Raw genomic sequence first — 24,646 nt, forward strand, 5'->3', positions numbered from 1 at the left:
ATTGGGAGAGGACCAGCCTTTTTAATGTCTGATAATTGGTCTTCATTTCTGAAATGAGACTGTTCTTGTGACAGGTAGGGGATAGGAAAGATGTGGACTCTGATGTCATGAAGGCTGGGGAAGGGAAAGTCACCACAATAGGGCTGAAGGCAGTGGGTGGAGAAAAATAAAGGCATGCCCTGACATCCCTCTTCAGGTTCAGCCTGTTCCATAAATCCGTTACACAAGTAAACAATAAATAATTTGTTAGAGCAATGAAAATAATAAAACAGGGTGATGTGTTAGAAAGTGACTTGGTGGAGGTAGTATCTGAACTGAGAGGCAAAGTGGCAAGGCGTTAGTTCTAGAACAACTTGGGGACGAGTGTTCCAGGTGAAAGGAAGTGGGCATTACGTGGTTTGATCAAGGAACAAGGAGAAGGCCAGCGCAGGTGTGGTGGTGGGCCTGGGAGTGGGTGCTGAGACAGGCTGGGGCCAGTGCCACGGAGCTTTGTAGGTCAAGGTCAGGAGTTGAGGCCTTATTCCAAAGCTAGGTGTTAACTGTGCCTGCCCTCTGGGTAGTGTGGACCGTGGACACTGAAAGCTGCTGTCCTCCTAACTGCTTCTCCATTCTGCCTCTTGAGTTAGGGAAAAGCAGGCTTTTAAAATGCACCAGGAAGGGAGCAGAGGTGGCTCAAGTGATTAGGCACCGCCCTCCCACATCAGAAGTCTGGGTTCGGTTCCCAGTGCCTCCTAAAGAAACAAGAAAGACCAATAGATTCAGCAAGTGAAAAAAACAACAAAGGGGTGGGAGAAATAAATAAAATAAATCTTAAAAAAAAAAAAAAAAGCACCAGGAGCAGCCAAGTTTGGCCAGGCCTTTAGGCATTAGGGCAGGGGCTGTGAGTGTGAATGATGAGCTGATTCTTGGGGGTACACAGAGGGCTGGGAGTTGGCTTTGCCCTCTCCCCCTTACTGCCGGTCCAGGAAGTGAGTACACCCCTCTCATCTGGGCTGGATCAATTAAAGACTCATGAAATCCCCCTTAAGGAAATTCCTGAGGGAGTGACGGGCTGGGCAGGGCGAGTCTCGAGCCAGAGGTAGGAGGCCTGGGTTTCCTTCCCTTCTTTGCCACTCGCTGTCTCCTCGAGCGGCCTGATACCCGAGGTTCCATGTCTATTTCTCAGTGAAAAGAGGACGCATTTTCCAGCATCAGCCATCTCCACCCCGGACCCAGGTCCGACCCCGACGCAAAGAGCGAAGGGATCGAAGGGTCTAGAAAGAGGGGGATTGGGGCCGGCGGCGAGGGTCGCTTGGCTGCTTCCCGCCGCACACACCCCGCGGGCGGCAGCGGCGAGTGTCTCCCGCGGCGGTCGCGGCAGGATGGCCCGGGACGCGGTGGACTCCACTAGAGGGCGCGCGCCCCCAGGCGACCTTGCAGTGCCCCCGCGTCCCGCCGCCGCGGAGCCCGGCGAGCTGCTCGGAGCTGCCCGGGCGCGGGCCGGCCCCCGGCGTCCCCAGCGGCCGCGGCGGGAAACCAAGGGGCCGGGCGCCCGTCCCTCGGACTCTGTCCGTGTCACGCAGGTCTCGGTCCCTCTCCCGGCCTCCTTCAGACCTTCGAGGCTGCGTTCAGCCTTGGTCGTCCGAGCGCGAGTTTGTTCCCGAGGTCGCGCGGGAGATAAACGCGGGACTGCCCGTAGTTGGAGCTTGCCCGCCGCGGGAGAGAGGTGGCTCAAGGCCCGCTGCGCCGGCGGCCGACATCCACCCTCGAGCCCTCGGGGCTGCCCTGCGCCTCCCCCAGCTCCTCAGGGGTTAATCCCCCTCGCCGCCCGCTGGCTTTCCCGGTGCCAAAGTGGGTGTTGCTGGAATTCCTCTCTCCCTCTCCCGTAATGAGGGGGCTGAGCTGTCCCTCCGAGGTGGGGGCATGGTGTGGATAAAAGAGACGAAAAACAGGGAGAGGTTTCCAAAAATAAAACCCTCCGGTTCCCCTTCAAAAGGCTGCAGCGACAAGGGAGGAGGCGCGAAGGTGCAGCGGCCGTGCGCGCCCGGCTGGAGCCCCGGAGCGGCCGCGAGGCGCACACCCCAGCGGCGCCCGCAGCCCAGCCCTCGCTCCGGAGAGAGCCGGGCCCCTCCAGACGCGGAGAAGGGGGCCGCCGGGCGGGGTCCGGAGCTGCCGGCGGACGGCCCGGGGGCGCCCACTGCCAGCCCCGGCGGGGCTCCCGGCGCGCACAGCAACCCCGCCAGCCCCGGCGCCATGAGGCCGGCGCCCGCCGCCCGCCGTCCCCGGTGCGCCCGACGGAACCCCTGGAGCGGCTTCCTGCCTCTCTGCCTAGTTCTCTTCGCGGGCGTGGGTCATGCCCAGAGGGGCCCCGTGAGGAGATTCGAGCCGGCTGGTAGGGACGCGAATCGGCTGCGGCGCCCCGGGGGCAGCTACCCCGCGGCGGCTGCAGCCAAGGTGTACAGTTTGTTCCGGGACCAGGACGTGCCGGTCCCCGACTTGCCGCCCACGGAGCGGGCCCAGGCCGGCAGAGGGAACCCCAGGAGTCCGGCGGAGGCGGGGGCCAGGAGGCCGTCCCGCGCGCAGCAGCGGCGCCGAGTCCAGCCACCTGCGCAGATGTGGAGAGGCGGTCCCCTGGGCCAGCAACAGCCCGCACCCGGTGGCCTGGCCGTCCCCGTTCTGCCGCGCTCCGGGACCCCGCAGCGGCCGGGTGCTGCGTCCCCAGCCCCGCCGCGAAAGCGGCTCACTGGGTGAGCGCGCGAGAGGGGCGCCGGGGGGCTGGGGGTGAGGAGCGAGGGCCCGGGCTCGTGTGCACGCACTGGTGGAGGGGTGGGCAGGGGAGAGGAGAGGGCGCCGGGCTCGTGCCCTCCGTCCACCTGGCCTCAGTACTGCGGGGAGACAGCACCCAGGTCTGGAAGCCGGGGCTCGGAGATCTGACCCGTTTTCGAGGAGCTGAAAGGAAAGACCATCGCCGGCCTTTCGCACCGGCTCGCCGGGAGCCCCGAAGTGAACTTCCCCAAGGCGCCCCTTTGTTCGCCCGCGCTTCTCCTGCTCTTAGCTAACCCGCGCCAGCCGAGCCGAGCGCTGCGGGAATCCCAGAGGGAGCCGCGTGGGGACTTGATCTGAAGCCTGGGTGCGAGAGACAGATAGGGGGTGTTTTGGACGCGGCCCGCGAGCAGGTGGAGGGTATCCAGGGCGCCAGGGCGGGAAGGCAGGCGCGTCTTCTGGAAGGAGCTGACCCGGTGCCGACGTGAGCCACCGTTAACCGTAGGTCAGAGAGCCAGACGGGCACGCGGAGGGCTGGCATGGGAGTTGGGGTACGCCCAGGTTAGGGGCACGGAACTTAGATATGTGGGGAATTGGGGCTGGGTGTGCACCTGTGCATCTAAGTGTCGACAACTCCCGCACTGTGCAAGGCTAAGCCTTCCCCCAGCTCTGCTGTTTCCTCTGTGGTCCCCCTGGGCACCACCCGCAGCCCACCTGGGCCGCTCTTGCGGTCCCCCCCCCCCCCCCCCCCCATCGAGATCCCTATGGCTGCGGGGCTCTCGGCTTTGCCTGAGCCAGGGTAGGGGCGCAATCAGGGAGGCTGGTAAGGGCTCTGCCCGGGTCTTCATCTGTCTTGGGCTGGGTGAAATTTACCAGCTGGGTTTAGTCCTCTGTACAGCCTGAAGGACACTTGTAACCCCAGTTCTACTCCCGGGGAGCCTCCCACCTCAGGGCCTTTGCACATGCTGTTTTCCTTGGCTGGAACACTCTTCTTCCGTATTTGTTTCCTCACTTTGTTCAGCTGTCTGCTCAGAGAGGCCTTCTCTGACCACTTCTGTCCCATCTCTCTCTTTACCCTGTTTTATGTTCCTTCATAGCCCTCATCTCCATCTGGCATATTATATATCTATTTGTTTATGTGCTTATTGTCTGGCCTCCCAGCCCACATTGATGTAAATTCCGTGAAAGCAGGAACTTCGTTCTGCTTATTGCTGTGTCACCACTGCCTAGGCCAGTGCCTGGCCCATAGTTGGTGTTCATTTAAGTACCCATTGAATGAGTCAATGGACTCCCTGGTGCCCATGGAATGCCCAGAAAAAAACAACTTAAGCAGATAGTAGAGCCATGCACTGCAGAGTCTTTTACCCTTTCTCAGCTTTTTTCTTTTTCTGACCTGAGCTTCCTAACAGCATGTGTGCAGAGCATGGGGTGGGAGATGGGGACCTGGAGACAAAGGCATTGCCCCTGCCGGGGGAGCAGGTTACTTCAAATGGAGTTGGGGAAATGAACAAATATATATGAGTGAACGTACTTTCTAGTACTGGAAGCTTCAAGTTAAGTGCAAAGAAGTGGGGCAGATGTGGCTGAGGAGATCAGAGGAGAGGGAGGCCTTGTGAGCGAGAGCGCCTGGAGCTTGACGGGCAGCAGGTGGGAAGGCAGAGGGGGAAGGGAGGTGGCTGGAGTGGGGCGCAGAGGCCGGGGTGGCGTGCATGCAAGGTACTGTCCAAGGACAAGGGCTTCCCATTGCTGGCACTAGCCCAGGGGCGGGGCCACACGGCTGGTGTAGAGGAGCCGGGGGCTGGGGCTCGAGATGTAGGTGGGGCAAGGTCATGGAGGACTTTATAGTGTAGGCGGGGGTGAGTGGGGGTGGGGAAGGGTGGGGGACAGAGGGTAGGGGTTGGAAGATGGGCTATTAGAAGCCGTGGAATGAAGTGGTGATAAGCAAACCAGATTGTCCGCAGCGTAAGGCTGGTAGATATGCACATGTGTGTCAGGGCACAGGCTGGGAGCTAAACACGGGTGTGCACATCACAGCAGGTGCTGGTCTTGGCTTCCCCTCCAGCTTATCTTCTGCAGCTCTGATAAAGAGTGGGTCCCTCTGGCACTCCAGATGGCCACTCCATGTCAGCTGGGGAGGTGCTGAGTGGCAGTCTTGTCCATTGGCTTCCTCCACCCAGGACCGTTCTGGCTAATGGCTTCTGGCTAGACCTCTCTGGCCATTGCCTTGCTGACTGCGCAGGGCCAAGGACCAAATGCCACCTGGTGGTGACGCTTGGAATTGCCTCACTTCTGCTGGTGAAGCTTCCATTTATTCATTCAACCAATATTTGTAGAAGGCTTCCTATATGTCAGGCTCTGTGCTGGGCCCTGGGGATATAGCAATGCACATGACAGATAGTCCCCCTCATGGAATGTGCAATGTAGTAGAGATTTATTAAACATGTGGCTGTGTTAGTTGTCGAGCATAACAATGACCCCAGTTCCTGCATTCATGAAGTTTACAGGTAGAGCAGGGGTTCTTAACAAGGGGTCTGTGAGCCTGAATTTTTTTAAAAATTTCTTTGTCTTTATTTATTTATTTTTTAATGTTGAGCCTGAATTTAAATAAAAAAAAATTATTCTCGTAGGGATGTGTTGGTGCAGGTGTGATGTATTTATTAAATAATATGCAGTATAGTGTGGACTTAGTAAAGGATCTGTGGTTTTCACCGGACTGGTAAAGGGGTCTATGGAACAAAAAAGGTTAAGAACCATTGGTCTAGAGGAGACTTATTAAGCCAGTGTTTCCCAAAGTTCAATGATTCTTGAGCCAGCCTCACAGCATGCCATCTTCACAATTTTCCTCTTTCCACCTCTTGTTCTATTATTTTTTTAAAGATTTATTTTATTTCTTTATTTCTCTCCACCACCTTGCTGTTTGCATTTGCTGTGTCTGTTTGTCTTCCTTTTAGGAGGCACCAGGAACCAAATCCATACCTCTCACATGGGAGGGAGGAGTCTAATTGCTTGAGCCACCTCTGCTCCTTGCTTTGTTGTGTCTCTCACTATGTTTTCCTCCTTGTGTCTCTTATTGTGTCATCCTGTTGCATCAGCTTGCTGTTTTGCTTGTCTTCTTTAAGAGGCACCGGGAACCGAACTGGGACCTCCCATGTGGTAGGCAGGAGCTCAATCACTTGAACTCTATCCCCTTCCCCCTCTTGGTTATAATTTATAATTTTCTTTAAATTGATATATTTTTAAGATTACAGGATTTGGGGTCTTGTTTATTTTTTTAATTTTTTTTTTTTTGAGGTTCTGGAACTGGGAATTGAATCTGGGACCTCTTATGTGGGAAGTTGGCACTCAACCACTGAGCCACATGGGCTTTCTCTATTAAAATATTTTATATTATGAAATTTTACAAACATGCAAAAAGTTATTGGAAATAATAGAGCTCACAATTCAGCTTTATCGAGACTTAATATTTTGTCATATTTTGCTTCAGCTTTTCTGGTTGAGGTTTCCTTTATAAATGTGCCTGCCTCGCTCCCCAGAGTTAACCACTTCCCTGAATCTGCTTATAATTCCCATGTGTGTATTATACTCTTTCTACAGACGCACATATCCACAAAAATACACAATGTTGGTTTTGCATACTTTAAACTTATGAAAGTGGGGTCATACTGTATTGTCTTTCTTTTTTTTTTTTTTTTTTTTTTAAAGATTTATTTATTTATTTAATTTCCCCCCTCCCCTGGTTGTCTGTTCTTGGTGTCTATTTGCTGCGTCTTGTTTCTTTGTCCGCTTCTGTTGTCGTCAGCGGCACGGGAAGTGTGGGCGGCGCCATTCCTGGGCAGGCTGCACTTTCTTTTCACGCTGGGCGGCTTTTCCTCACGGGCCCACTCCTTGCGCGTGGGGCTCCCGCACGCGGGGGACACCCTTGCGTGGCACGGCACTCCTTGCGCGCATCAGCACTGCGCATGGCCAGCTCCACACGGGTCAAGGAGGCCCGGGGTTTGAACCGCGGACCTCCCATATGGTAGACGGACGCCCTAACCACTGGGCCAAAGTCCGTTTCCCATGTATTGTCTTTCTATGATATGCTTTTTCCCGTCCTCATTTGATTTTTGAGATTTAAGCATGTTAATTTAAATAGTCCATGCTTATTCATTTTAACTGTTGCATATGTATTATTCTGTTGTCTGAATCTACCACAGTTTATTTATCCGTCCTGTTTTTGGACAGCTAGATGAATTACTTTTTTTGCTTTTTTGCTTTTACAAACAACACAACTCACTTTTCTACATAAAAAAAAATTTTGAAAGGAAATTTTGCACCACTATCATAAACTGAAAATAGTACCTCTTGACATAAAGAGAATCTAACTGTAGGAAAAGTTAAAATGAAAACAGAAATGTTCTAAAATTCTAATCAGCCTCCATCATCTTAGAAAGCTAAGCCCTGCCTGTTCTGCCTGTTGAAAAGGGAGACTGGCAAGTGTTGAAGGAGGCTCTGCAGTGAGGACTCAGCCTCAGTGGAGACTTTTCCACTGACCTAATCAGGATTGAAAGATCCTGATTTCTCAGGATCTTTCTCATGGTGTGACTCAGCATTGTTGACTGTCGTGATCCCCTTCTCCCCTCAGTCCCACTCATCCTGCTTATTGGGAATCACTGGGTTAAGTGGAACAATGATTATTAAATGTACACCATGTGTCGGGCTCTGTGTTAGACCCTCGAAGCACAAAAAGGAATATGAAAGAGCCTTCTGATACCCAAGACTGAGACAAACACAAACAACAACTAGAGACAAATCAGTACTAGGTGCTCACAGCAGATGGAGAATGGAGAAGGCTGGGTAGACTATGTCAGAAGAGGTTTTACCCACAGGAGGAAACATATGATCTGGAAGTCTTGGCATATGGAAAGAATTTCAATTGGCAAAGAAAAGAGGGATGGCGTTCTAGATAGAGAGAGTTGCTTAAGCACAGTCATCGAAGTGTGACCACATATGGTGCAATTGGCGACTGACAAACTTTGGGTCCTGGAGGGCCATGGCCTTGGTTGTGGATAAACGGTTGCAGAGTCAAGGGAAGGGTGGTGGGGACAGAAGGCAGGTTGGCTTTGTGTTGGCAGTGGAGAGCCGTGGGGTTTTTAACAAAGAACAAGTATGCTCTGATTTGTTCCAGGTGGAACAGCCGCTGTTAGCTGGGTTCTTGGCCACATGTGTCCCGTCACTAGCTGAGCAGTGATGCTGGACTTTTGGCTAATGGGTGTGGAGCGGTGTCACCTGGAGGCCTGAGCGCCTCATGCTCTCCAAGGGGTACCTTCCAGCAAGTCAGAGCTGCTGAATTGTATGCCTCAGTCACGCAGGCTCGTTTGCCCTCTCCAGCTAGCCAGACCCACTGAACGGTCACCTCCCAGCTGGTCGCCTCTCCTGGCCTGTACCTGAGACTCTACTCCTGGCCTAGAAGGGATACTCAGGAGCCCCCATTGGGTACCTGAATCCCGCTTGTGTGTCCTCACAGCCCCAGCTTGTCTCCTCAGCCGGGCCAGCTTGCCCTCTGGCCAGTCCACACCATGGCCCTGCGGTCCCCCATTGACAGGCAAGGCAGGCAGAGCAGCTACGGAGCCACCTGGGGGCAGCTGGGGTGCCAGCCGGTGCAGGGGCCCTCCTGGGCTGGGCTCCACGCCACGACCTCCGGCCAGGTGAACCCCTCAGTCCATGCTGTCTGGGCTCCCACTGGTCCCAGTTCTTGGAAGATTCCCAGGGAGGGCAGCTTGTTTCCCCTCCCAGCCCTCCAAAAGACCTTGTTACCATCGGAAGTGGCAATGACTTACAAGTGGGTGGGCTGTGTCGCCTTCCCCCCGGGGTGCACCTCAGAAACCCCCGCTGTGGGGACCACCCCTTCCCTAGACCCTGGTACCTTGGACCCTGACCGGGAGGGGGTCTCAGAAGCTGCTGAAGGCGGCGGTCCAGAGAGGCTTCGGGGTGGCCAGGGTGGGGCTCAGCTCTTGGCCGGGGCGGGGGGGTGTCATGGGTGCTGCCTGGGAGGCAGTGCCCCGTGACGGGGGACAATGGGCCCAAAATGGGCCTCAGCTTTTTTCAAACTGCAGGAATTTATTTTGAATTCTTTGTAAGACTGAAAAACCACACAAGCTTTGGGGTCCACTCAAATGTCAAGTAGACTCCTAACCGGGACCAGATGCTCGCCATGCTGGCCGCAGGCGTCACGGGAATGGCCACGCTGCTTGGGCCCTCGCCCTGACTCTCGGGCCTCGCACTTCTACTCCCCCACTTCCCCTCTGGCATAGGTGAGGAGGAGGAGGAGGAGGAGGAGGATGACGATGATGAGATCCACAAAGCCAGAGCCAGGCCCAGCAGCTTAGCACCCCACCTTAAGGAGATGTTTCAGAGCCCCTATTCTTAAGCCCCCTCCCAGCCCGCTGACTTTCTCAGCTGGCCCCAGTCTTGCTGAGGGCCGAGGCTTGCCCTCGTGGGCCCTTGTTGCTGGCTGAAGCAGCTGACTGTCCTGGAGTCTGCGTTCTGTGTCTCTTCCAGCATCTCTTGGATTGTCAGCATTTGTAGGGCAAGGAGCCAGGTGTTTACTTTCTGGGGAGAGGCATTGTAGAGTCAGGCCCGGCCTGAGAGTTGGGCCAACCCAGGTTTGAATCGGTTTGTTCTTGTTTGTGTAGCGCTGGCAGGCTGCTGGACCTCTCTGACTTGTCACCTTCGCGATCGCCGTCATTATGGCCCCTGTTGAAAGCTTTCTTCAGGGCAGGGACTTTACATCCGTACATCATTTAATCAGCACAGTAACACAATTGGGCAGGTCGTTGTACCTGGACTTTACCGATGAAGAGAGTGAGGCCAAGAGGGGACTTGACTTTCCCGGTGGCAGTCAGGAGTCAGGCTTGGATTTGCCTGATCCCGAAGCGCCTGCCCTGGACTGTGTGGCCTTCCTCCACAGGGGGGACGGTCCTCTTGGCCCCCTGGTGCACCCCAGGCCTGGAAAGGGCAGGGCTGTCGGAGGGGCTCCGAGCTTCCTTGGGCTGACCGGCTTTGGTGACCCCACAGGAGGAACGTCTGCGGGGGAAAGTGCTGCCCAGGATGGACGACGGCGAACAGCACCAACCACTGTATCAAACGTGAGTGTCTCCCGCCCCACACGTTCTCCCCTGCTCAGAGCTGGGCCAGCCTGGGGGTCTCAGAGCCCAGAGCAGAGCCGCCTTCCCCGATCGGCCTCCTGAGGATGCCGTCCCTTCCCAGCGGAAGCGGTGTGTGGCGGGAGGGAGGGGAGCCAAAAAGGCCTCCGACAGAACAGCTGCTCAGATCACCTCCCGCCCGTGTTCTCCAAGCCCCCCGCACCCTCCTTCTGCTGCCCCACTGTGTTTGGCCCCACCTTCCCTGCCCCCGGGGTCCCTTTGGTGCCCACCCACCCTCGTGACCTGCAGAACACGCCTGGCCCCAGGGCCGCCTTGTCGCACGTGTGCCTTGGAGCCTGCACTGCCCGGGCCCCCATCCCTGATCCCCCGGCCTCTGTCAGACACCCTCCCCGGGTGGTCAGATGATGCTCCGTCCCCATGTCTGGGCAGCCTTCCCTTGGACTGCTCGGAGCTGGCAGGCTGGCCAGATGAGAGGAAAGAGCTACGGGGGAACGGAGGCTGGGAGCTGGGAAGAGCCTGGGCTTCTATACCCAGACCCTCCACCAAGGCTGGCAGACGCAGCGATGGCGATGACGAGAGTCCAAGCCTACAGAGCACTCACGTGGTGCAAGGTGCCCTTTACATATCCTGTGAGGCAGGGGTTACCGCTATCCTTCAGGAGGATGAGGAAACTGAGGCACAGCAGTTAGGTTGCTTGCCCTGGGTCACGTGGCCAGAAATGACAGCGCTTGGCCTTGAACCTAGGTAACCCGACTCCAGGGTCCCTCTTCCTCACCACTGCCTTCGGCTGCCAGGTACCGTAGCTTGTCTTTCTGGGCCTCAGCTTCTACCTCTGTGGATGGGACGGCAGTCTCCGGCGACTGCTACTTCTCCTGCTGCTGCTTCCACCACCACTAACAGCTGAGCGTTTGCTCTGCGCCCAGCGCTGTCAACTCTTCACGTGCGTTATAGTTAAACTCTCCGTAGTCCTACACAGTGGCATTTAGGGAACACTCCCACTTACGGATGAGGAAACTGAGGCTCAGGTTGGTTAGGAAATGCGGCCAAGGACACCCTACAAGGTGAGAGTGGGGGCTGATCCAGGCAGTCTGACCGCAGAGCCCCCTCCCCTTATCCAAGGGGCTTTATGCCTTCCCCGTGCCAAATGAGGCTGGGGCATTCTGGACTTTGGGATCCCCACAGGTGTGGGTTTTGAGGGCACCCCTTGGCTCTTTCTCCTTTGTACCCCAGCTCTCCAGATCTCTATGGCAGCTTCAGGGGGCTCCGTCCAGCTGCTCCTCCTGGAGCTGCCACTGCCCTCTGCCAGGCCCAAACCTGGCTGCACACTCTAGCCTTGCCAGCACCCTTCCTGCCTCAAGGACAAGCACCCAGGCCCTTTCCACGGTGAGGATGGCAGGACGTATGGCGTTCCCAGCGCTGACTGGGTGCCCTCACCCCTGGCTCTCTAGACGCCTCTGGAGAGGGGGATGGAATACGAGGCCACCAACTGCTTTCTTTTCTGTGGAGATGGGGTTGCTGGCTCACTGTGCTTTGGTGTTCTGCCTCGGGCCCCAGTCTGAAGATGGAGCTCTGACAGAATCTCCGGTCTCTCTGAATAAAGAGACCAAAACCCCAAGCCCCAAACCAGGCAACAGAACAGAGCTTCTGCCTGAAGGCCCTTTCCTTATCAGGAACCTGGCTTAGTGGGGCCTCACAGGGGAAGGGGCCCTTTGTGGCTAGGGGCAGGGCTGGGGGAGGCACACTCATCCCTCATTTTCTTTTTTTAGTTCAACACAGGTTTTATTTATTTATTTTTCTGTGTGTGTGTTTTATTATCTTTTTTTAAAGATACATTAATAACCCACATATTACAATAAAAAATATAAGAGATTCCTATATACCCCACTCCCCACACCCCCTACTCCTCCCACATCGACAACTTCTTTCATAGTGTGATACATCCCTCGTAATTTTTTTTTTAAGATTTATTTACTTATTTCTCCCTGCTCCCTCCATTGTCTGCTCTCTGTGTCCATTCACTGTGTGTTCTGTGTCTGCTTGTATTCTCATTAGGCAGCTCCGGGAACTGATCCTGGGACCTTCTGGAGTGGGAGAGGGGCGATCATTCTCTTGCACCGCCTCAGCTCCCTGGTCTGCTGTGCCTCTTATTGTCTCTCCCCTGTGTCTCTCTTTGTTGTGTCATCTTGCTGCATCAGCTCTCCGTGTGGACCAGCACTCCTGCGCAGGGTAACACTCCACAGGGGCCAGCTTGCCACATGGGCCAGCGTGCCTTCACCAGGAGGCCCTGGGTATCAAACCCTGGACCTCCTATACGGTAGACGGGAGCCCAATTGCTTGAGCCACATCCACTTCCCACATCCCTCATAATTTTAAAGTGAACCTTGAAGAGGTGGTGACTTACCTAAGGACACATGGCTCTTGAGACTGGGGTTCGAAGTCAGCTCTGTGTGGCTCCCCAGGGCAGAGGAGCCAGGGATCTGGGTGACCGGGTGGTTTTATGCTAAGCAGAATCTCAGATTGGGACCTGGGCAGTGGCATTTTTTTCAACCCCCTAGGTTAGGGATTCTTAATCTTTTTTTTGTTCCACGGACTCCTTTGTCTGTCAGGTGAAAGGCATGGACCCCTTCTCAGAAGGTAGCAGATAGTTTTATGACACTCAACATTGGAGGTCAGAGAAAATAAAGATAAGAAGTTTGTTTTTTTCACTTCAAGCTCACGGACTCCCTGAGATCTTTCCCCTGGTTAAGAACCCTGCCCTGGGTGATTCTAGGCAGGGCTGAAAACGACTAGGCAGATTTTGGGGGGTCAATCTTAGGATGATCTACATGTTCCTATGAATCCCCTGGGGACCTTATTAAAGTGCAGAATCTGTTTTTGCAGGTCTGGGGTGGGGCTGGAGAGTCCGCTTCTAACAAGCTCCCGGGGGAGGCTGACGCCGTGGGGTCGGGGGCCTCTCTTTGAGCTGCAGGGCCTTAGCGGACTCTGGAGGCCCGGAAGGGATTTGGGGTAGGAGGCGAGAGGAAAGTTGGTATGTTCTAGGGCGCTTGGCCTTTGTCGGGAGGCAGAGCTGGCCAGAGAGTGTGTTGCTGAGATTTGAGTTGCCGCTGGAGCAGGGTGGCTTGGGGGAGGTGTGGGGGCTGGGTCACCAGCTGCCTGAGGGGTCTAGGCTGGGGCCTCCAGCCGGCCCTCCAGCCCCGGAGGCTCTCAGTGTGCTCGTGACTCTCCAGCATTAGTCTCTGCCAAAGTGGGGTTTCGACACCGGAAACTCTGGGCTGGGTGAGTCTCCGGATTGTCCCAACACCACACAGTGTGTGCACCCTCGTGCCCGAGCCGGGTGCTGCCCATTCCCCCCTCTAGACTCAGCCCCTCCTCCCCGGGGGCCTCGTCCCTGTTGTTTTCCTCCCTGGCACCCCCGCCCCGCTGCACCCCGGGTCGCCCACGCCGACCTGGGCACGCAGGCTGGCGGCGGCCCTGGAGCAGAGTGCCAGTCGCCTGCCCGCTGCAGGGCTGGGTGCTAATTAGCCCGTGCCTGCGCTGTGTGCTCGTTGCTCTTTGGCTGCCAACGAACCTAACGAGAACCACGTGGGCGGTGGGGCGGTGGCCCCGGATGACTGGGTTCACAGCTCTGTGGAACATGGGGCTCTTGGCTCCACGCCCTGTCAGCTGGCTCCCCCGCGCCCCCCTCTGGCTTCGTGGCTCCCTCTTCCCTCCCCACAGCTGCCCTCCTGGCTGGAGTGGAGACCGCCGATGCCGAGGAACACTCAAGAGGCCAGCCTAGCAGCGCCACACACGTGCGGTGCCTCCATAGCCTGCGGGAAAGAGGGACTGACAAGGACGGATGTGTCACGTCCCCCCACTGCCAAGACTGAAGTCTAGTCCCAGAGCTGGGTGGTCTCTCCAGGTATCTGCGGGGCACAGCCCACTGCCCGGGATCAGAGAGCAGGCACCTCTCCCCCACATTACCTTACGGGGCTGCAACTCGTCCAGCCTCCCTCTCGCCTGACATCCCCCCTCCTTCATCCCTCCTCAGTCACCGGACCGCGGAGAGCCCCCACGTGTGCAGGTGCCCAATCCTGGAGCCGGGCTCCTCCCTGCACCTCGGTGGGGTCTCAGCGGGGCCGTCGTCCCCCTCAGGGCTCGGCATCTGCCTTTCCCTCTGTGGCTCTGCCGGCTCTCTGAGTGATTTATGTGTTTATGTATTTGTGGAGGCAGCTGTCTCTGGGGCCTGCCTGTCCCGCTCAGCTGCACAGCCGGGCTGTAGGCGGTGGGGCGACAGTGTCCTGTTTGTAGCTGCTTTTGGAAGACCATCCTGTCTTCCTGGGCTGGTCACCTCCATTGCCACCCCAACAAATGCACACAGAGTTTGGGTGTTTTTTTAAAGGTTAACACTGGGGAGGAGGACCAGGCCCGAGAAGACGTGGTGAGCTCTGTGTCCTCAGGCCAGTGAGTGGTCCTCTCCTAGCCATAGAGCCGCAGCCATAAAATGGGTATAATAATCTCTATAGAGTTGTGTTTTAGGAATAATAACAACATCACCCTAGCTCTCCCTTTGTGCCAGGTGTTATTCTAAGCACTTTATATTACCAACTTTTAATCTTCACCTCAAACCTATGAACTGGGTTTGATTTTCATCCTCGTTTACAGACGAAGTTAGCTATTTGTCCAAGGTCACGCAGCTGGGAATAAGCAGTGACTGGGTGTGAATCCAGTTAGCCTGGCTCCAGAGGGCAAGAGCTTAACATCGGCTCTCTGCTAAACCGGCCAATGTGGAGAGAGCCTGGTGCATGGTGAATTTAGCTGTTATTTTTACAGCTAGATCCAGGAGACTGTGTTGGGTGGCCTGGGTTTAAATGCGAGCTCCACCACTTAGCAGCTGGGTGACTGCGGGCAAGCTGCTTAAACCGCTCCGTGGGCCAATTTCCTCTTCTGTACAATGTGTCTGATGTTAGTCCATACCTCACAGAGTTGTAAGGAACAAATGAGGTAACTTGGGTCCAATGTTTAGTTCAAGGCTCGGCAGGTTCTACGTGCTTTACAAATGTTTCTGAGGGCCGGGACTGTTGCTCACTGTCCCTAGCCTACAGCATGGTGCCAAGTGTCTAGTGGGCCCTTGCTAAAGGCTCAGGAAGTATGTGCCAAATGATGCAGGGTCCCTCCCAGGCCTGTCCAGAGAGGACCCCTCCAGCTGCTCCAGGTTCTATCAGCCCTTCCAGCAGATGCCCCGTGGTGCTTAGGGGACCCTGGTGATAGAGAAGCTGGAGCTGGCCTGGGCCTTTGCTCGAGCCTTCTGGCCCCAGGACCACTATGCGCGTGGCGAGCACTGGAACTCCTTGCTCAGCATTCCTTCTCAGTCCTATGAGGACTCCGTGTTTCCTGAGGCAGCTTCCTCCTTGGCTTCCCTGAAGGGCTTCCCTGGCCCCACTCACCTTGACCTATTGTGAGCCCCATCCCAAAGGGGAAGAGTTTGTCAAGATGGCTAAGAACCTAGCTTTGGAGCCAGATCCCCTTGGATTCAAATCCTTGCTCCATCACTTACTAGCATGGTGATATCAGGCAAGTTGCTTGACCTCTTTAAGCCTCAGTTTCCCCAAATACCACCGGAGATTGAGAATAGTATGTATAGTAGTTATAAGAATGAAGAGAGGGGATACATGTAAAGCAGTTAGCACTGGGCCTTGTAAAGGTAAGTGCTTAAGAAATGTTAGGGAAAAGGTCAAAACAGGGATGGGATTTCCATGTTCTTCATTCACTGGTTAGGAGCTGCCAGGAGCCAGAAATTTAAGTTTACGGGTGGCTCATCTGTGGGTGAACCACCCTATGGGACTCAGGAGTTGGCAGGGAGTGGTGGAGATGAAGGTGGGAGGAGGCTAAGGGGGATGTTTGTATGACTTCAGTGGAGACCCAGCTAATATGAACTGTACAGTTCCAGGAAGAGACATTGCCCGCCCCACCACCACATGGTAGGTACCTTAGATCTTCCTGGTGAGCAGGTGTGTGTCCTCCTGACGATTTTTGCTCAAAGGGATGTTTAGGAGCTGTCCTTGCTTGGGAGCTTCCTGAAGCCAGGTGCTGGGTCCTGTTCACACCAGCAGAGAACCTGGACCTCTGTACAAACTTGTGTACACTCTGTACACTCTTGGTACCTGTTTGTGAAGGGACTGAATGGTGAGTGATTATATGGTTGCCCTGACTCCTCTCCCTCCTGAGTCCCCACCTGCCTCTTTTCAGTTCCCCTTGTGGCTTCTCTTTCTGGGACTTTCCCCAGGTCTTCCAAATCCCCCACCTCAAGGAGGGGGTCTGTGGGAGCCAAGCCAAGCAGTAATTGCCACCATTTATTGAGCACTAGTAGGACTATGTCAGACAATAAACATGCAGTGATAATATTAATGCCCATTACTTCCTCTGTGCCAGGGACTGCAGTAAGTCCTCTGAGGTGGGCTCCATGGTAATCTCTGTCCTGGTTCCCTCCTCAGTTCCTGGCAGCTACTTCTCCTCTGCTCAACAACTAAATGTTGGGTTTCCAAGGAGTTAGACCTGGGTCCTCTTCCTCTTCTCGCCGCACTGCTCCTGGAATGATCTAATGCATTCCCATGGATGGAAACATCGCCTCTGGGCTGATGATGCCCAGATTTATACATATCTTCAGCTAGACCTCTCCTGCGACCTCCACTCTCATGCATCCTGCTGCCTACTCATCATCCACACTTGATGCCTCCCAGACATCCCAACCCCAACTTGTGCAAAACAAAACTCTTGATCTCCCTCCCTCTAAGCCAACTCTCCCACCCTGATAAATGGCCTCACCAGCTAACCGATGGCTTGAGCCACATACCTGGGGGCCGTCCATGGGCTCCTTCCTCTGGTTCAGCTTTATATCCACTCCATCACCAAGCCCTGTTGGTCTTACTCCCTAAACCTCTTGTGAACCTGTCTGCTGCTCTCTGCTTCCCCTGCTGCCCCTCCAGTCCAGCATACCGTGCTGGCTTTCCTGGGTGACTTGGTAACAGCCTCCTGACTCTTTCCCTGCTGCCACTCTGCCTTCTGGTTCTTTCTTCGTAAATTAGATCATGACACATTTCCACGTAAAACCCTTCTGCTGCAGAAGAATCTGCCTGGTTGTCCAGCTCTCACCCCCTTGCTCATTGAATCCAGCCTCACTTCCTGGAATGTGCGGCCTCTGGGCTGTTGCACATGCGGCTCTGTCTGTGTTTATTTTCCCTCATCTCTTATGCAGCTGGCTCCTTGTCATCTTTCCAGTCTCCATTTCAAGCTCCTCTTCCCAGAAGGGCTACCCCTAAGCTGTCCCCCACCAGCCTTGTTGTTCTGGCACTCGGCCCCTCCATAGCTTATATCCCAATTTCTGTTCTTCTGTTTGTTTACTTGTTTTGTGATGGTCTCTCTGACTAATCAGGAAGCTTCACAAGGAAATAGACTACGCCTGTCTAATTTGCCATCCTAGGCAATTAGTAAATATTGAACACATTGACTGTTTTCTAGTTTAGGACACTGATGATCTTGGAGGTTAAGAAACTTGCCCCAAGATCTCACAGCTAGAATGCAAACACAGGTCTCTTGCCAGCAAGGCCTTCTCTTTGCCATGCTCCTCCCTGGCCTTGGCTGAGCGCTAAGCGGGAATGGTGTGCTCCCTCCCTCCTGACCCTGCCGGGTCCTGGACATGGAGCTGGTGCTGCTGCAGAAGGGGTTGGGTGGCTCCATGCCAGTCGTGGAACTGTCTTCCACGCCCTTGGAACTGCTCCCCTGAAAGGTCAAGTCCCCGGTTCATCCCTGGTGGTGGAAGTCCTAAGACCCCGTCCCGTCTTCCTCTCCTCTCCAAAGACACTCCTCCCGGGGAAGGCCCTCAAGCCATGGGAATGGACGGGTGACTCTTCTGCTTTGGGGCACGAGCAGGAGACAAACTCAGGCCTCAGCCCCGGGCCTGGAACTGCACCCAGAGTTCTCCTTCCTCCTGCCCGCTGGAGCTGGTGGGATTCTGGGCTGCTCTCCACCCCAGTCCCTGGCCCCCAACTGGCCCAGCATTGCAGCATTTGTTAATGCAATTAGCAGGGCGGTCCCTGCGAGGGGCTGGGGGCCAAGGTCTGACTCACACCTCCCCTTCCTCCCCTTCGGCGGCCAAACGGTAGAGGGCCGCTCGGCCTGCCAGACGGCGTCTGCAGAGAACGCGTGAGGGGCCAAGAACGGCATCTTTCTCTCATTAGAGGCTTTTATGTGAACACAACTGCTATTTTGGAGCCGGGCGCTTGGCCGGCCCCCGAGCCCAGTGCTGTTTCCAGCCGTCCCGAGAAGCAGCCCCGGAACAGCTGTGGTGGGAAGTGGACAAGTCCCTGGGGCCCTGGCTTCTCCCGCAGCCTGGGGCTTGGACTTTGGGCCTGGGGGACCCAGCCCCGGGGCAGAGCTTGGGTGTGGAGAGGATGAGACTGTGGGTGGATGCCAAGCATGTATATGAGCCTCAGGGGATCTCAGGGGTCCCGTTTCTGTTGAAACAGAAGGCCCAAAGCTCAGGGCCCCAGGTGTACCTCCCTGTGAGCGCATTCCGGGGGCCTCCAAGGAGGGTCCAAGGTGGGGTGCCCAGGGAAGGGTGAGGTAACTATTGCGGGTGGGTAGGACCCTGTCGCACCTGCAAAGCCTGCTGTGTGTGGAGGGCACCTGGCCCCAGCCTGGGGCAGGGATCAGGGAGCTCCACAGATAGGGTTCTTAGTTTTGCACTGACGTGGAACTTAGGAAAGTAGGAGGTTGAATCTTGGGAGCAGCTGAGCTGCAGGTGTTAGGGGGCTGGGCCCAGAGTCTGGTCTGGAGTTGGGGGTCATCTCCCCCATAACAAGGTGTGGGCAGGAGAGGCTCAAGAAGCCCACCCTAAAGTTGGCTCCCCACCTAATAGGTCATATATGGAGGGAGAAGGTGCCCCTTGGGCCCGGGTGAAAAAGCTGATGACAAACATGTGGCCTGAAGCATGGGGTGGTGGGGCAGAGAGGGCACTGGCCGTAGTTCGTAAGTGGAAAGCCGCCCCCGCCCTGCACCACAAGCCTTGGTTATCCCTTTCTCTTACTGTGATCTGTGCCGATACTGCCTTTCCCTGGGACCAGGGTCAAGGCCGAGAAGTTCAAGAGCCATCTTGCCTCTGCCGCGGGAGGGCTCGGTGTTTTTATAAGGCTCTGCAGCGCTGTCCAATAGAACTTTCTGTGGTGATGGAAGTGTTCTAGATCTGCACTGTCCAGTACAGTGGCCATGAACCACGTATGGTTACTGAGCCCTTGAAGTATGGCTAATGCAACTGAGAAACTTAATTTTAAATTTTATTTCATTTGAACCCATTTAAATGTAAATAGCCACAAGCAGTTCAAGGCCACTGTGCTGGATGGCGCAGCTTTGGAGAGTACAAGGTGCAGCCATATCCAAGAGCTCTGCTGAGATTCACCACGACTTTCTAAGATGGGAATTATCAGCCCCATTTTATGAATGAGTCAATGAGGCACCAGTTGAGATATCTCAGTTTTGAGTTGAGACTTGCCCAAGGTCACACAGCCGGGACGCAGCTGAGCCAGGGTCAAACCAAATCCTCTGACCCCTGACTCCATGTTCTTTCTACTACCAAGTAGCTGATCCCCAGAGACTCTAACTGGATGGTGGGAGCAGCCCCCATGGGGAAAGCTGTTTCCGGAAGTTCCCCCAGGCTTGCCCATTCTGACTTTGGTCTCTTCCCAAAGGTAGGGGGTTTGTGTGGAAAATCTGAGCAAACCCAGACTGACTGCTTTGGAGCAGAGTGAAGGTGGAAGGGGCGCAGCCAGCAAGGTGGGGGCTGGGGAACGACGCCTTATGGTTCTTGCTTTCAAAGCAATTTTGGGAGTTTTCTTTTTATTTCCCCCCTTTTTTTGGCATCCTACTGACTCCACAGTGCTGCAGCTGAAGCTTTCCACATGTCGGATCCTCAGCGAGGAAGAGAGGGCCCTGGAAGTGGCAGAAAAGAAAGGGTTCCGAAGGAGCGCGGAATATGAATGGCTAAGGCCTGGCACAGGGAGGCCACCGCGTGGCACAGCCTTTCAGGGAGGGCTGGGGTGTGTTGTAAGGAAGAGCAACCCCTGGTAGCTGGCTGTGACTTCGTGTGCCGTTCTCGATAACCCTCCCCTGATAATCAATCAGCCAAGACTCCTGAGGTCCACACATCCCACCCGGTTGCTTTCTCCAGTACCAGGCATGAACTGTGCCCTTGATGAGAAATGGGCGTTGCCAGGCCGGCAAAAGGGAAAGACCTCGGGGCCACCACGGCTGGGGTTTTGTCTCTTAAAGCGCCCACAGCCCCGCCAGGCCCGGCCTCCCCTGGGGCCCTCAGCATTTCCCTCTTTGCTTTATGCAACAAGCCCCGCCCCCCCCCAACCTGCGATTTGGAGATGGCTGATTTCCTTTTTGATGCTTAAGTTTTGAAATCCGTGCTCACTGGACATGGGAATGCTTCACTTGCCTCCTTTAAACCCTTCCACAGGGTCCCAAGCTTTTGGACTTCCTGCACCAATAAAATATCTAAGAATATCCCAGGTGTCAGTGGATAGTGGTCAGCTTTTCATTTGAGCAGGAGAGGGTGTTAGGGAAAAACAAAAACAAAAAAAAGACTACCATTTGCCATCACCTTTAATTCAAACAGGACGTTTTAACACCCAAATCACTGGAAAGATATAATCTTGCAATAAAAGACAGTTCTAGGAATTGGGGAAAAGAGCATTACAAAAAAAAAAAAATTCAAGGAAGTATATTTATTTTCCTCATTTTAATGCAGGCTAGTTTAAATCATCATATTAATAAAAATGTTCCTTTTCACAGGCAGGCACTCGGAACCACAATTGTGGACCATGGGGGGGTATCCTTTGGGGAAGTGGAGAAAGGAGTGTATACTCCATTCTCATAATACGTTTGGCCAGGGGCTTGGCCGAGAGCAAAACGCTAATGCACAAATCCCTTTGTAAGGAAGTCAGGTAGTCACTTGCCTCCTGCCAGGACTTGCACTGGGAGGGGGCAAGTGATAAAAGCATTCAACAGCAATCTGGGGAGGGCCGGTTCAAAACCTTTGGAAACGTGAAAGTTGTCTGAAGATCTGCCTCAGCAGATCCAGCCTCTGAGTGAAGTTTTCTAAGTGGCTGATGCAGGAGGGTTATGGCCCAAGTGGGCTTTTATTGGCCAACAGATCTGGCTGGTTTGGAAGGGGCTGACTCTCAGAGCTTTTATTTACCATCATATTATAATAGGTTTCCCCCAACTGCCCATTCTCCATGGGCCATTAATTGTACCAGCCAAAGTTTGCCAGCTAGGGCCCTCATCGAGGACCCAGCGCCCTGCTGGGCCAGGAGCTTCCATGCCCCTGGGCAGAGCTGCTTGCATGCAGGGACCAGTGTCGTTCGTCTTGGTATTCCCAGCATCCAGTCTGAGCACCAAAAGAGAGTGCCCAAGAAATGTTTGTGGAACGCATTAGCAAACAAGACAGAACTGGAGTCACGGGGATTAACTGGGCCTCAGCCTGCAGGAGCTTGATTTGGGGTCTTGGGTTTCTAGAGAGTGGAAGATCTTTTTGTTGAAGTCGAGGATGGGCCATCCTTGGGGCTCAGGAGGGAGGGATGGAAGCTAAACTGTTTTCCAAAGGCCATCTTACGGGCAAGGGCCAGCCACTTACATGCGGAGGTGAGATTGCACGAGGCCGCAGGGTCTGTCCCCTCATCCACGCCAGGCTCGGGTTCGAGTACCTGGACATGACACAGCATTCGTGGTCCACCTGGAAAACCACTCAGGCCTTCCCTTTCTACTCCCTCCTCTACCTCAAAAACTACCTCTGGCCAAGACCCGTCGTGGACACATCTGCTTCCCCCTGTGTCCACTGGCTGTGAATTGGCTGCTGGGCCATGTTTCCTGGGGTGGTGACAGGGTCCTGTGGGCTGTGAGCTGGGGGCCAGCCGGGCCCTTGGCAAGTCCTGCCATGGTTGCAGGTTGTATTTGGGGAAGTACTCTAGGTTTCCTGCCCCAGGGGCTCCCTGCTAGGCTGGGATCTGAAGGGACTGAGGAAAATGCTCTGGCCTCAGGATCCAACTAGTGGTTGGGATCCTGGAGATTCTCCCCACTTCCTACCCTTGATGAGGTAGGCTGGCCTTGGGTGCCTAATCTACTCAGCATCACCTCCTCCTGGAAGCCTTCCCTGACTCTCCCTTCCCCCTGCCTCTGCTGGGTTCGAGGCGACTGCCAGCACAATACTTACCACAACCCTTACGTGTGTGTGCTTCTGTGTCTGACAGTGTGCTCCTTACACGAGGGACCCTCTCTATTGCAAACCTCACATTCAGTTCATTGAATGTAGGAGCTGGTAAATATCCTCTGTGGTCATTTAAAAATTACTGTGTGGATTTTGGAGAAGGACGGGGTCCTCCCATAGGGCCAACCTAGGTGTGCAGCTTCCCAGGGCAGGGCTCCCAAGGGCTGCCTCATGGCTCACTTGAGGCCCACAGACCCCTTTTATTTCAGCAGCAGCTCCAGGCCAAGGCTCAGAGACTGTAGGAAGGCAGAGCCATACAAGCCTGGCCTTGGCCCAGACCCTGGAGAGTCGGCAGGGTGGAGAGAGCCTGAGCATTTCAGTTTAGCATTTGAATCCTTGCCCCACCATTGACTAGCTGGGTGACCTCAAGTAAGTCTTAACCTCACTGAACTTCAGAGGCATTATTGTAAAATGGGAGTCATAATCACACACATAGGACTGTTGTGAGATAAATGGGATAGTGTATGCAAAACACAGTGCCTGGCAAGTTGTAAGCACTCAATAAATAGTAGCTGCTGTAATAATAGTAATTATTACTATATTATGATTAGGCATTACACAGGAGCTAAGGATACATAGAGTATATGGGGTGATTACGACACTTTGAGGAACCAACCGTAATAGTTGAGGAACTGAGACACATACCTTAAAAACCCGCCGCTCTAAAGGGTAGGACAGTAAGTGCTGTTTCCAGTTGTTCAGAGGAGGGAGTGGTCACGGAGAGGTGGGTGGTCAGGGATGGGAGGTGGGCCTTGAGGGAACAGTAGGACTTCCCTAAGTGGAGAGGAATGGGGACAGAGTGCCAGGGAGGCAGGGCGACACAGGCAAAGGCCGCAGAGGTTCTCTGGGAGCCAGCGCCTCAGGCCAGTTGGGTGGAGCAGGTCTATTTAGGGAGGGATCGGGCTGGGAGGCGCTGCCTTGCCATGTGGCCTTGAACCCGAAGGCACTGGGGCTACTGAGACAGACGGACATGGACCAGGTATAATTTTGGGAATTCTTATCCAGACCAGTCCCTGGGTTTGGATTCTAGGTCTGTTCTCAGAAAGGAGAGTTCACCTACAAAACCTCAGGCCCCTGGTTAGGTACTGGTGACGCCCTAGCTTCACCACTGCACTTAGGATAAACTGGGCTCCTCACCGAGGACACCAGGTCTGTGTAATCTGCCTTCTGCTTCTCTTGCTGACCCTGCACTGCATTCCCGGCTCCTCACTAGCCCCCAGCCTCCCAAGACGTCTTGACCGTCCCTGAACAGGCCAAGTTCCTCCAGGGCCCAGAGCTCTGCACTTGCCCACTGCTCTGCCTGGAAGACTCTGCCCCACGGTTGCCTGTCTGCATCCTTTGCCCCACTCATAGCTCACCCTTCAGACAGGACGCCCTGACCACCCCTTGGCACAGCCCATTGCATCACCTGGGTTGTCTTCACAGCCTGTGATACTGCCTGGGGCTACATTATGCTATTGTTTTCCTGTTTCTTGTCCGTCTTCCTGGCTTGACTGTGAGCTCCACGTGGACAAAGACTTAGCCCTCAGTGCCTAGCAACAAATACTGGTTCAGTGAACGACAGATGGATGAGGTGCTTGGGTTTAGAGGGCCCAGTGTGGGCCAGATCATGCTCTCCTTGGTTCATCCATGTCCCCTGGGAGAGGTCACAGGGAAGCGTGGGGGAGGGGCCTGCACCCCGACATGGAGCTCTTGCATGGAGCTCTAGCTTGGCCATTGATGACTGGATGTGACCCCAGACTTCAGATGATGATGAAGGGCAGTGAAGAGAGAAGTCATGGCCCTTGAAGCTGGCGGCTGCTGCAGAAAGTCAGCCTGGGGGAAGGGGCCTGTTCCAGGCTGGCCCCAGGGGTTCCTGCTCAGGAGTCCCACCCCTTGCTCAGGGGGGTGGGGGGTATGATTGAGAGCAGATGCTCTCTCTGACTCAGGTCAGGAGAGAAGAGACTGTGGTCCTGAAGATGGCTTCAAGAGACCTTAGAGTTCCCCCAGCGCTCTCGGCCCACTTCTCCCGTGATTCACTGAGTGAGATCACTCAGGACCACACAGCTTAGGAGTGGCAGGAGAAAACCAGCCACTCAAACCCCCTGATTTTCAGGCCAAAGTTGAGCCCTTTCCAGTAAAACAGACCACGTCCTTCCTTCCTTCCTTCCCTCATTCACTCATTCAACATTAATTCAGAGTGTACTGTGTGACAGTCTCTGTTCTAAGTTCTGGGGCTACAGGAGGGGACAAAACAAAGCACCTGCCCTCATGGTGCTTCCAGTCTGGTAGGAGAGACAGGAAACAAGCCAGTGAACATTTAAGTGCACAGCACCGTGTCAAGCAGGGAACGTCCCTCTCCTCCCAGGGGGTCCTGCTGGTGGTGGTGGTGGGACTGCACAACTCTGCTCATTCGGTCTTTGGTCATCCGGATATCAAAGGCAAACCCCACCCCGGTGGCTTGGGGTGGGGGGAA

The 24,646-nt window shown here is 54.9% G+C and overlaps 1 protein-coding gene across 1 annotated transcript in view; it reads left to right on the forward strand.

Moving 5' to 3' along the window:
• Positions 1–1,887: 1,887 nt before the first annotated feature.
• Positions 1,888–24,646, forward strand: part of LTBP2 (latent transforming growth factor beta binding protein 2) — a 105,694-nt gene continuing 82,935 nt past the window's right edge. Inside the window, 4 exon segments of the mRNA XM_023587855.2 lie at positions 1,888–1,927; positions 1,930–1,994; positions 1,996–2,726; positions 9,799–9,869. Of these exon segments, the coding sequence (XP_023443623.2) occupies positions 1,903–1,927; positions 1,930–1,994; positions 1,996–2,726; positions 9,799–9,869 (892 nt within the window). The 5' untranslated portion in view covers positions 1,888–1,902.

Source organism: Dasypus novemcinctus, chromosome 3, assembly GCF_030445035.2.
Source record: "Dasypus novemcinctus isolate mDasNov1 chromosome 3, mDasNov1.1.hap2, whole genome shotgun sequence".
Lineage (NCBI taxonomy): Eukaryota > Metazoa > Chordata > Mammalia > Cingulata > Dasypodidae > Dasypus > Dasypus novemcinctus.